This window comes from Lepus europaeus, chromosome 14 (genome assembly GCF_033115175.1).
Source record: "Lepus europaeus isolate LE1 chromosome 14, mLepTim1.pri, whole genome shotgun sequence".
Classification (NCBI taxonomy): Eukaryota; Metazoa; Chordata; class Mammalia; order Lagomorpha; family Leporidae; genus Lepus; species Lepus europaeus.
In genome coordinates, this window is record NC_084840.1 from 82,221,139 (window position 1) to 82,234,291 (window position 13,153).

General features: G+C 48.9%; 1 protein-coding gene across 2 annotated transcripts in view; it reads right to left on the minus strand.

Moving 5' to 3' along the window:
* The window catches only part of DIP2C (disco interacting protein 2 homolog C), a 485,199-nt gene that overhangs the window by 5,053 nt on the left and 466,993 nt on the right, over positions 1 to 13,153 (minus strand). For both annotated transcript variants that reach the window (XM_062211075.1, XM_062211076.1), the window contains 3 exons: positions 7,106 to 7,163; positions 5,247 to 5,321; positions 1,848 to 2,022 (listed from right to left, as the gene is read on the minus strand). In XM_062211075.1, coding sequence (XP_062067059.1) covers positions 1,848 to 2,022; positions 5,247 to 5,321; positions 7,106 to 7,163 — 308 coding nt within the window. The remainder of the gene's footprint in view (positions 1 to 1,847; positions 2,023 to 5,246; positions 5,322 to 7,105; positions 7,164 to 13,153) is intronic.

A 13,153-nucleotide genomic window follows, 5' to 3' on the forward strand; every position in this document is an offset into this window, starting at 1 on the left:
ACAGCTGCAACAGCCAGGAGCAAGGAACTGTATCTGGGTCACCCACGTGATGGCAGGAACTTAAGTCCTTGGGGCCAGGTGCGTTAGTAGGGAACTTGATTGGTGGAGCACCCAGGGCTCAAACTATGGCACACTGGCATTGTTGGTGGCAGCCTGAGCCTCTCCATGATGAACACTGGTCCCGTCTTCCTTTTTTAAAGTGATTCAAAAACGGGGTCACTGTTTCCCGTTTCTCGGGGTTGCTCAGCCGAGGGAGGGCTGCTGCAGGCAGGGGCGCTCATGAGAAGGCCATTTCCCCAGAGGCTGGTGGTCAAGACATCCCCTCTGTCACTTGCCCTGTCCTGTCCCTAAATCTGTACATCTGGGAGAAGTCGATCCTTTCTTGGACAGACGGCTGTGCGCTGTCAAATCCGTGATCGCATATTAATCACGTGCAACTAAGGGACTCAGTACCCAGCGAGGACCTAACAGCCGCTGTGGACCAGGACACACTTGCCAAGGACTCAAGGGCTCTGTCCGCTCAAAGTCACATGGGACTTGGTATAGCGAAGTTAAACCCAGACCTCTCTGGCTCTCTCATGCAAGTCGCTCAGTGAGTTACTAATCCCATGGATACACAGGAGAAGAAGGCATAGCTCATGGAACCATGAACTTCGTTTGTATTCTTCATGCCAAACTTAGAGTAATGACAGTGACATTATGTAGTTCTATCTTTCCTTGAAACTAAAGAAATACATTCTTACTTTGTTATGGAGTAGTAGGTACATCAGGGCAAATATGAAAGACCCAAGAGACACAGAAAATAAAGCATTGTTCCTAAGCTTGTGCAGGGACGCAGTGGCCAGCTTCTGCTCATGGCAGAGCAAAGCAGCCCCTCCCACATCTCTCAGAGGACTGGGGAGGTGAGGAGCTGCACCCACACCCTGGTTTTCCTGAGCCTTCCTTGGGGCTATCAATCACACCAGCTTAGCTCTTCACAGGAACCCCAGAGAGCACGCTCAGAACTACCAGTCCACAATTTCCCACAATGCAAGGCTTGTGCCTGAATGTTTTCACTTTGGCCTTCAGTCTAGCCCCCGCTGGGCCAGGTGAGTGTAGGTGTGGTAGACAGGAGTGTCAGTAAGCCTCACAGACATCTAGGAACTCATCTCCCTGGGGTCTTGGTTGGACAGGAGCTCACCCAGAGTCTCAGCCCCTAAGCTTGGGAAATACCCACATCTTGCCTCCATTTGTCACAGAGTTAAGGAAGTGAGGGGGGAATCTGGAATCAGCAAACAGCTGCGCAAAGCAAGCTTTTACATCTCGGCTTCACGAACGCCCCTGGCCTTGCCGTCCTCAGCAGGGCATGCAGGCAGCTGGCAGCAGCTGTCCTGCCCCACTGCTCACATGGGCACCAGGCCCTGCTCTCTGGAGTTTACAGAGATGACCACGAAGGCCCAAGAGCCTCAGGGCCTTCCCCTGCCCAGACAAGAGCAGAAGTGGCCCTGGAAGAGGCAGCTGCCAGGCCAGCTTCCCTTGCAGACGGGCCTCGGTGGGAGTGAGCAGCCTCTGGAGGTGGCAAGGGGTCAGGAGCTGTGGTTTCGGGGCTTTGTTGTGGGGAACAGGGGAGCCTGCACTAAGCAGCCCAGGGCCTCCCTGCTTTCCAGTGCCTCTTGTTCCTTAGGCACACAGTGGGTAGGTGGCACCCAGTTGCAGCTTAGTGGACAACTGCGTTTTACCTTCCTTTTAACCTCGGCTGCTTTGAGTGTGCATGCAGCAAGCATACACGCGTCCTCCTGGCTCTGACTATCTCAGAGCTCAGACTGTGCCCTGTTCCCGCTTGGTGGAGGCCATCAGCCAGAACTCACCTCCATTTGCATCTGTGAGCTCAGTTCTCCGCAGGAATCCCAAGTAGCCTGTTCGCGCCCAGATGGTCTGTGTGTCTCCAAAACTTAATCTTGAGTTGAAATGATCCGACTGGAGGGATTCGTCTCCATAAATAGTAAAATAACCACTGGCATTGTGGGCGCTGTGAACCCAAATCTGCAAAGGAGCAAAATATCGCAGTGAGCAAGCTCACTTGAGATCATCTCCAGGGAAGCGAGGCTAAAATTGCTCGTCTAATTCATCAGCTGCACGCGGTGATGTTAAGTTTCCTTGGACTGAACACACAAGATGGCGCTAATCTTACCCAGGTCTCTGGGGAAACACACAGATACCCACAGAGTTTACCGAAATGAAGGCACTATACCAAGTTTATGGCCAAGCCATCCATCTGTTGGAAATTTAAATAAAGCAGATTAAGTAAAGATTTAAAAATAGCTTCTAAAAACAAACATATCCATGAACCAAGTCATAATAGTTTCCTTGTACTTTTCCCAAATGTTTTTGAAGAGTAATTGGGAAAACATGACAAAAGGATTTTGAGATTGCTTTTCCGGAACCCTTTTAACCAGTCAGTGTATGTCTGGAAGCAAATGGGAATAAAACAACACAAAGCAACAGAGATGGGAGATGGGTATGTAGCATCAGAAAATGGGAAATAAAAATGGCTGAAGGCCCGACATTTGGGGAGATGGGTAAGCAAAGACGAGGTTGACCCTTAGCGATGACCATGGAGATCATACAGAACCATGGAGACAACTAATGGAAATGGTTAAGGCAATAAAATTCCGAAGACCTCATGCAGTTTTGTCTGCACGAGGATCAAGGGCAGGATCTCAGACTCTGGAGAGCGTACAGTAATCTGAGGCTGGCTGCTGGCATCCTTTCCTGAGTGTTTACAGTGCAAAATGCTCAAGTTCCTTCAAGTCAGAAACTCTGCCTTGTCCACCACTGAAACCCCATCCCCCCAAGCAGAGCCTGGCACACAGCAGGCCCTTAGTAAAAACAAGAGTAAAACAAAGAGAGAAGGTATATCCTCAAAGGGGGAAAAGATAACTGGTCTCTACTTCCCCACACAACATTGTCCTTGCTGAGACGATGGAATTTTTTTCAAGCTTAAAAAAATCAGGAAATGCGGACACATCTGACAGCAAGGACATGATGTGCTACGTGAACCAAGCACAGAGACAGATGCTGCATGGTTTCACTTATAGCTGGAATCCACAAAGTTATCTCACAGAAGACGGAGTACAATGGCTGCAGGAGCTGGTGAAGAGAGAGGGAGCTGGGAAAATGTTACTCAAAGGGCACAAACCTTCTGTTATAAGACAAATAAGTTCTGGGGATATAATGTATAACATGCTGACTGTAGTTGTTAACTTGAAATTTCCTAAGAGAGTACGTCTTAAGATGTTCTCACCACACACACAACACACTTAATTATGAGGTGATGGGTATGTTAACTAACTTGATTTTGGTAAATCACTCCACAATATATACTTCCACAAAAGCATCATATCGTACGTCTTGATTTATGTAACTTTGGTAGTTATTCCTCAATAAAGGTAGGGAAAAGTGCATTCCCAACAAAAATATGAACTTGCGAATTTCACCAGTTTTGGTGGCCCTGAGGGGCCAGGGATCTGATATCAGCCCTCCCTGGGCCCTAGCGTGAGCTGCTCAGAACCAGTGCCAAGGGTAGTAGTTGTAGGGGTCCTCTCCAGGTGCCCCAAGAAGCAGCATCTACATTCCAGTTTCATTTCTAGAAAGTTCTCTCAAATAGGAGCAGAGTAGAGCAGCATCATTTCAGTTATGATCTTCACATGATTGAGACATTCAGGGGGAGGGGCAAAAACCAGCTCTGGTTGAGCCAGAGGGGGTTCCATCCGGTGCACATGGTGGGTTTGCACTTAGGTGGGGTAACAGGAGTGAAGGTAAAAGTGCTGGCACCAGACAAGGAGAATGCGACTCAAGCTGTAGCCTTTTCTGATACCCTCTGCTTCCTCAGTGAAGAAGCAAGTGAAGAGTAGAGTGAGGAGAAGGGAAGACAGGCAAGAAATTTGATGCAGGGCTGCCCAGCAGCAAAGAGGCCCAAGATCAGTGGATAAGAATTCAGATTTAGGCCGGCGCCGTGGCTTAACAGGCTAATCCTCCGCCTTGCGGCGCCGGCACACCGGGTTCTAGTCCCAGTCGGGGCACTGATCCTGTCCCGGTTGCCCCTCTTCCAGGCCAGCTCTCTGCTGTGGCCAGGGAGTGCAGTGGAGGATGGCCCAAGTGCTTGGGCCCTGCACCCCATGGGAGACCAGGAGAAGCACCTGGCTCCTGCCATCGGAATAGCGCAGTGCGCCGGCCGCAGCACGCCTACTGCGGCGGCCATTGGAGGGTGAACCAACGGCAAAAGGAAGACCTTTCTCTCTGTCTCCCTCTACTGTCCACTCTGCCTGTCAAAAATTAAAAAAAAAAAAAAAATTCAGACTTAGAAGGAGGCAGGCATTGTGGCACAGCAAGGTAAGGCCGCCTGCGACACTGGTGACCCATATGGGTGCCAGTTCAAGACCTGGCTGCTCCACATCCAATCCAGCTCCTTGCAAATGGCCTGGGCAAAGCAGAAGATGGCCCAAGTCCTTGGGCACCTGTCACCCATGTGGGAGATGCGGATGAAGCTCCTGGCTCCTGACTTCAGATTGGCTCAGCTCTGGCTGTTGTGGCCATCTGGGGAGTGAACCAGCAAATGGAAGACCTATCTGTCTCTCCCTCTCTGTAAGTCTACCTCTCAAATAAATAAATAAAATCTTTAAAAATAAAAGAAAGACAAAAAGAATTCAGACCTAGGTGGGGCACTGCAGGAAGGTGTTTTCTCCAGCCCCATCTGGCCTGCAGAGCTTGGGGGCAAAGTGGGAGGAGCTAAGATCTGCCCAAGGTGGGGCTGCATCACAGACACAATGAAGCAAAAGTGGAAGGCAGTGTCCTCTGCTTTCCTGGCTGAAATAAATACGTAATTGTCATTTGTCTTTTCTGCTTGCTACCATTTATTGATGTTGCGACAATTCTAAGTCCAGCTGTTACTTCCTTTGTAGGTTTCTCTGTCATTTCCTGGTGATTTCTCAGTAATGAAGGCAAGCAGGAGGAAAACAAACTTGAGAGCTACGCAGTCAGGGTATGCAGTCTGTATACCCCTACATTTTCTCTTTTCTGAATTTTTTGAAGATAATCTATCATATTTCCTTTCACGGAGGCATTTAAGCAATCAAGCTTATCTTGACTCATCTCCCAACCAACCATGGCTTATGCAACTTAAACTGAGTGCTGTGCTGAGGATCTATGTACGTGAAGAATGCTTGGTCTTGGAGGTCGCGTCATACAGAGACCACTCTGTAACTCACCTCTCCAAGGTGTGAGTCCCCCAGTGGCCCTTTTGTTTCCGGATTGGCAATTATGATCCGAACCCCTGGAAGTATCTATTTGGGGGAGGAGAAAACCTTTGTTACTGGAAAGAAAAATAGGGAGAAATCACTCACAAATCAACCTCAACCTTGTCTTTATGCCATGCTCCTATTTCCTTTCGAAAGGTGCAACATTAAATCAAAATTACATACCTGAGAATTGTATATCGTTCTAAAATTACCGCATACCAATTTCATTTTCATCATAATTATTACCACAATAATATATCATATGTTAAAGTGACCTTAAAGTTAAGACTTTTAATTGTCAATCATACTTCAATAATGCTGGGGAAAAAATCTGCTAAAAGTCACTAACAAATAATTTTGAGCAAAAACTTGATAAACGATATAACACGTGACACAGCCTGACACTTGCCAACAAGATCTTCCTGTTATTTCAATGAATTCTTATTTACTCTAAGTGTGAACACACCTCACAGCATGACACATGGGCACAAGTGAAGGGTGATGCGTACAGTGACTGCACTAAGGATGTCACAGAATGAAGTCTGCAGCAGTGAGGGGAGATGCAAGATAACCCACAATGCTTCTGCAAAGTGAGTTAGTAGGAAGCTGCTTTTGTGGTGGCCAGGAGTAAAAGGCTGTGTGTCAACTCCTGGCATGGTTGTGTGGCCTCTGCTTGGAATATCTGCACTGATGTCTACTTCTCCATTGGATTTTCAATGGAAACTGTATTTCAACCCAAACATTTTTCCTGCAGGTAAACATCTATTGGAATGGCTATCAATATTAAGCATCTCCTTCTTAATGGAAATGTTCCCATCCCACTGGGATCACATATGGCAAGGAGTCAAAAGTGCATGTTCAAAATCTCGCGTGCAGTCTGTGTCTGTCACACTCCTATGACTGGGATAAGGAAAGCGCCTGGCAGTGAAAACACCGGATTTCTTGGAACAGTGATGCTGTGCCTCAAGTTGGAAGTGTGGTTTCCGCAGCTGACTAGCAGCCGCCAGATGGCGGCGGGCTGGGTGGCGAGCATCTTGCTCTGAGAACCAACCTGACGAAGAACTCTATCCTGCATGCATGTAGGCACAGACAATGAAAGGCCCAGAAGGAACACAAGATGTTTTCAGAGTCAGGTCAAGTAGAGAAGGGATCTGACAGTGAAGGCCCAGGAGGAAACAGCAAAGGTCTTTATTTTAAATATGTTTCTTATCCTTTAGTTCTATTAAAAATAAACAAACGAATAAATAAAAAACTCCTGTAGCACAAACTACTAGTTGTCCACTGATAACTGATCATTGCCTACTTGTATAGTAACAGGTACCATGATTTTTAGCTAGTCCCATGGAGTTCAGAATCACTATGATAGGTTCCGAACCTCCCTTTAGCTAGGTCAGTGATATTTAAGTGTGAGACAGTCTAGGAACTTTCTTTATGGCTGGAGGGCTTTGTCTCCTTCCTCTGTCTCAGTTTCTCCTGCTGCTGACTGGAATGTGAAAATGATGGCTGAGGCTGGAGTAGCCATCTTAGACCTTGTGGTATGTGGGAATGGAGGCCCACAAGAGCAGAACAAGACAGAGGGCACAGCCCTGGTGGTTTTACAGGGTAATACATGCCTCTTCCATGATTTCACATGAGAAATGAAACATCTAAATTTTTTAGAACACAATTACTCTGTGTTTCTGCACTTATGGTCAAACTCAGTTCTGATATGTTATCTTTGAAATACTTTTTGGGAACAAAAATATTCTGCAAAATACAGTTCTCAAACTTTCAAAGTCCATACACTGCAAACTCCTGCAGAAGTGCGTCTTCCTACTTTCAGTACTTACTTTCCCCGATTCCATCAAGGGCAAGCTATGAGGCGATCCTCGTTCTACCAAACGGACTCTGCAAACAGAAACAGGGACATGAGTGACGGCGGTTCCCCTGTGCTCACTTCTGTCATATTCAGCACGCGGCCACGTGCTTGGCAAGCTGCCAGGGAACAGCAACTCTTAGCCAGCAGCGAAAGAGGAAGTCAGAGACAGCACGGTAAAGGCAGTGCTGTGCTGAAGCTACTGGGAGAACCCATCAACACAGGCCCCAGAGGAAGGAGATGAAGTAGCCTTTGCCGAATCTGCAAATCAACTGGAAAAACAATTCTGCCTTTCAAGTAACCACGATGCAACCTAGCATTTGCCAAAAAGGAGGGAAAAAAAGATTAAATGATATCCTTAAAAGAGTTTCTAACTGCCTACAATGGAGACATTTGGTCCTGAAGAACCCCCAGTTCTACTTACATATGGGACAAACACACACTTGGGAGGGCAGAGCCCAAGTGTGCACCACCCAGAACTGACCTGTCCACCTGAGTGTACCTGAGCCAAGCCCACAAAGCACTGGCCAGTTCCCACAGCAAACCTGCCATTCAGAAGAGAAACTGTTCTTAACCTAAAAAATACTCAGTGGCCCCCTTTTTTTTTCCTTCTAATTTTACTTATTTGGAAGAGTTACAGAGAGAAGAGAGAGACAAGAGATATTCCATCTGCTGGTTCATTCCCCAGATGGCAGCAGTGGCCAGGACTGGGCCAGGCCAAAGCCAAGAGCGAGGAGCTTCTTCCAAGTCTCCCACACAGGTGTAAGGGGCCCATAGACTTGGGCCATCTGCTGCTGCTTCCCCAGGAGCAGGTAATTTAATTTGTTTGTTTAAAGATTTATTTATTTATTTGAAAGAGTTACACATAGAGAGAAGGAGAGGCGGCGGCGGGGGGGGGGGGTCTTCCATCTACTGGTTCACTCCCCAGTTGGCTGCAATGCCTTGAACTGTGCTGATCTGAAGCCAGGAGCCAGGAGCTTCTTCTAGGTCTCCCATGCAGGTACAGGGGTCCAAGGACTTGGGCCATCTTCTGATGCTATAGCAAAGAGCTGGATGAGAAGTGGAGCAGCCAGGACTCGAACCAGCGCCCATATGTGATGCCAGCACTGAAGGCAATGGCTTTACCCACTATGCCACAGCGCCAGCCCCAGCACGCAATTTAAAGAACTGCTGGTCATAGGCAGAAATGGCTATATCAGTCCTTCCCAGGGGTACTGGTCTTAATAGCCTGTGGTCCTCACGGCTGATTTTCATTTCTCCCATGTAACTAGAGAACTATGATGTTCATTCATCTAAAGGGCAATTTTTACTACTTTTCAAAGATTCATTTATTTGAGAAAGAGAGACATCTTCAATCTGCTGGTTTACCCCCCAGATGGCTACAACAGTTGAGGCTAGGCCAGGCTGAAGCCAGGAGCCAGGAACCTCATCCTGGTCTCCCACAAGGGTATAGGGGCCCAGGAAGTTGGGTCATCATCTGCTGCCTTCCCAGGAGCATTAGCAGGAAGTTGAATTGGAAGCAGAGTAGCCTGGATTTGAACTGGGGTTCCGATATAGGCATCACAAGTGAGGCCTCTTAACCTGCTATGCCACAATGCTGGTCTCAAAGCTGTTTTTTTTTTTGTTGTTGTTGTTTTTTGTTTTGTTTTTGTTTTTGTTTTTTGACCAGCAGAGTGGACAGTGAGAGAGAGAGAGACAGAGAGAAAGGTCTTCCTTTTGCCGTTGGTTCACCCTCCAATGGCCGCCGCGGTAGGCGTGCTGCGGCCGGCGCACTGCGCTGATCCGGTGGCAGGAGCCAGGTGCTTCTCCTGGTCTCCCATGGGGTGCAGGGCCCAAGCACTTGGGCCATCTCCACTGCACTCCCTGGCCACAGCAGAGAGCTGGCCTGGAAGAGGGGCAACCGGGACAGGATCGGTGCCCCGACTGGGACTAGAACCCGGTGTGCCGGCACCGCAAGGCGGAGGATTAGCCTAGTGAGCCGCGGCGCCGGCCAAGGCTGTTTTTTTTTTAAAGATTTATTTAGTTATTTGAAAATAAGAGTTACACAGAGAGAGGAGAGGCAGAGAGAGGTCTTCCATCTGATGGTTCACTCCCCAGTTGGTCGTGTTGGCCGCACTGGCCGGAGCTGCACCGATCCAAAGCCAGGAGCCAGGAACTTCTTCCGGGTTTCCCACACAGCTGTAGGGCCCCAAGGACTTTGGCCATCCTCCACTGCTTTCCCAGGCCACAGCAGAGAGCTGGATGGGAAGTGGAGCAGCTGGGACTCGAACCAGCACCCATATGGGATGTCGGCACTTCAGGCCAGGGCATTAACCTGCTGGGCTACAGCACTGGCCCCTCAAGGCTATTTTTATTTAAGGAAAATAAAGTGAAAGAGGAGCTGCTCCAATGCCTGAAGACTATAGAACACAGAATGGGCCTGCCTCACACCTGGAACAAATGATCTGGAAGCAGCAGTTCCGGGGGCATGGGTCAATGGCCTTCAAAAGAAGTTACTAGGGGGCCGGTTCGAGTCCCGGCTGCTCCTCTTCCAACCAGCTCTCTGCTGTGGCCTGGGAAAGCAGTAGAAGATGGCCCAAATTCTTAAAAAAAAAAATTTACTGCGGGAGCCAGCGCTGTGATACAGTGGGTAAAGCCGCTGCCTGCAGTGCCAGCATCCCATATGGGCACCCAATCGAGTCCTGGCTGCTCCACTTCCTATCTAGCTCTCTGCTATAGCCTGGGAGAGCAGCAGAGGATGGCCCAAGTCCTTGGGTCCTTGCACTTGCATGGGAGACCCAGAAGAAACTCCAGGCTCCTGGCTTCGGATCAGCGCAGCTCCGGCCATTGCATCCAATTGGGGAGTGAACCAGAGAATGGAAGACACCTCTCTCTCTCTGCATCTCCTCTCTCTGTGTAACTCTTTCAAATAAATAATAAAAATAAATCTTAAAAAAAGAAGTTACCCCCTACATTAATACAAAATTATGAAAAACTAAAGATCCTGTAGGGCCAGGGTGGCATCATGCTAGTTTAAGTTGTGTTACTATGAATTTTTTTTTTTTTTTAATTTTTGACAGGCAGAGTGGACAGTGAGAGAGAGACAGAGAGAAAGCTCTTCCTTTTGCCGTCGGTTCACCCTCCAATGGCCGCCACGGCCAGTGCGCTGCAGCCGGCGCACTGCGCTGATCCGATGGCAGGAGCCAGGTGCTTCTCCTGGTCTCCCATGGGGTGCAGGGCCCAAGAACTTGGGCCATCCTCCACTGCACTCCCTGGCCACAGCAGAGAGCTGGCCTGGAAGAGGGGCAACCGGGACAGGATCAGTGCCCCGACCGGGACTAGAACCGGGTGTGCCGGCGCCGCAAGGCAGAGGATTAGCCTAGTGAGCCGCGGCGCCGGCCATTACTATGAAAATTTACCATTAGAATGCTACTTAGAATCGGTGATGAGACACAAGCATGCTCTTCTCATGGAAAGTCATCAAGGGGTGGCACACATTCAGAAACTGGCACTTTTACTTATATTTCATTGAAAGAAAGAAGCAGAACAGAGAGAAGAGAGAGAGTGTGTGCTCCACCACCTGCTGGTTCACTCCCCACATGCCCTCAACAGCCAGGGCTGGGCCAAGTTGAAGCCAGGAGCCAGTAACTCAGTCTGTGTCTCTCCCATGAAGAAGGCAGGGACTCAACTACTTGACCAATCGCCTGCTGCCCCCCAGGGTACACACCAGCAGGAAGCTGGAGCAGGGAACAGAGCCAGGAATCAAACCCATGCACTCCAAAATGGGATGCAGACATTCTAAGCTGCGGTTCAACCCCAGAAGCTGGCACCCTTCAACAGGTAAGATTCCTAGCAGGGAATGTCTATGCATTGTAATGATGGCTATTCTACTTAGCTGAGCTGGGAGGCTCAGGCTGTTCCCAGGATTTCAACAGTCACACCAAGTGAATCAGCCTGGATCCAATGGATGCCTGGTTAACATGGATTCCAGAAACGGGTAGTTCGCCGTAGAGGTAGTTCGCATAAGCTTGAAGCCAAACAGGTGGGGAGAATTATGAGTGGGTTAAGGGGCAGTGGAGTAGAAGAGGGGAATCTCAAGAAGAGGGAGGCAGAGGGAAAGAATGAGAGAGGCTCGGGACCACCTGGTCTCAGCACCCTGGGGCCCCGAGTCCTGTGAAGTCCAGATGTTCAGGCCCAGGGGCAAATCTGTTCACCACAACCCAGGCTGTTTTAGATGCCTCTTCATTCTACTGTCACTCCACAGTCAACTTCTATTTCCCATCATGTGTGGCCCCTGTGGGACATGGAGCCAGATGCATCTGGCAGCTGAATCATTACTGAGCCGGCTTCAAATACAGCAACCTGAGGTCATTTATGAAGCTAGGGTAATTGAGATAAGAGGATGGGCAAGCTTCACCAGACTGGGTGGCAGATGTTCCTTCTCTCTGGTCCCTGCAGGTCTCTGTCTTGATGGTACCCAGGCACTACAGGAGCAGGGAAGAAACAGGACAGCTAAGGTGCTTCTGGCCATGGCCACTGCCTGCCTCAGCTCCAGACAGGAAGAGATGGTGGTCTCACCTCAGAGTCTGGTCTGAACGGTTCATCCTGAGGGGAAAAGCCTACAATTCTGTTGGCAAAGGCTGTATAAACATTCCTTCATTTAGGGGTCGGTGCTGTGGTGTAGTGGTTTAAACCGTTATCTGCAGTGTTGGTATCCCATGTGGATGTCAGTTTGAGTACTGGCTACTCCACTTCTTTTTTTTAAAAAAAAATTTATTTTATTTCTTTGAAAGACAGAGTTACAGAGAGAGGCAGAGCCAGAGAGAGAGAGGTCTTCCACATGGGTGCAGGGTCCCAAGCACTTGGGTCATCTTCTACTGCTTTCCCAAGCCATAGCAGAGAGCTGGATCGGAAGTGGAGCAGCCGGGACTCAAACCGGCACCCACATGGGATGCTGGCACTGCAGACCAGGGCTTTAACCTGCTGTGCCACAGTGCTGGCCCCTGCTCCACTTCTCTCTCTCTCTTTAAATATTTATTTATTTATTTGAAAGTCAGAGTTACACAGAGAGAGGAGAGGCAGAGAGAAAGAGAGAGAGAGAAATCTTCCATCCACTGGTTCACTCCCCAATTGGCCGCAACGGCTGGAGCTGTGCCGATCCGAAGCCAGGAGCCAGGAGATTCTTCCTGGTCTCCCATGCAGGTGCAGGAGCCCATGGACTTGGGCCATTTTCTACTGCTTTCCCAGGCCATAGCAGAGAGCTGGATCGGAAGTGGAGCAGCCGGGTCTCAAGCCGGCGCCCATATGGGATGCCGGCACTGCAGGCGGCGGCTTTACCCACTACGCCACAACACCGGTCACCCTGCTCCACTTCTGAATCAGCTTCTTGCTAATGTGCCTAGGAAAGCAGCAGAGGAATGCCCAAGTTCCTGGGACCCTGCACCCTGAAGAAGCTCCTGCCTCTTGCCTTAGGTCTGGCCTAGCTCCAGTCATTGTGGCCATTTGGAGAGTGAACCAGCTGATGGAAGATCTCTCGCTCTCTCTTTATTTCTTCTCTCTGTGTAATTCTTTAAATAAATAACTCTTTAAAAAAAATTCATCCATTTACATGAAGAACAAAAAGATCCACAAGCCAAAAATAACAAAAAGTACCCGTTACGTAAGGACAAAAGATACCCAAGTAGCTCCTCAAAGAACTGAGGGATGTATCTGAAACATGCCTATCAAAGGACGGATTTCCTCAATACATGAAGAACTCATAGAAATAACTGGACACAGGGTAATCTGTCACCACTGTGAACAGAAGTACCTTACACCGTGACTGTGGGCTCCGAGTTCACAGCTAGGACCACGCCGTGCTCAGCCCTGCTCTCTCCAGCTGGGAGGCAGCACACTGATTTCCTGGGCAAACTCGACAAGCTATGAACATGGAGAGCTTTGCCCATGACTATAAACACATGTGCTTGTTACTGTCACTTGCTCAACTTGATCTAGATGCTGCAAGTCAAAACCAAAGCTAGTGACTGGACCAGAAAGAACCCCA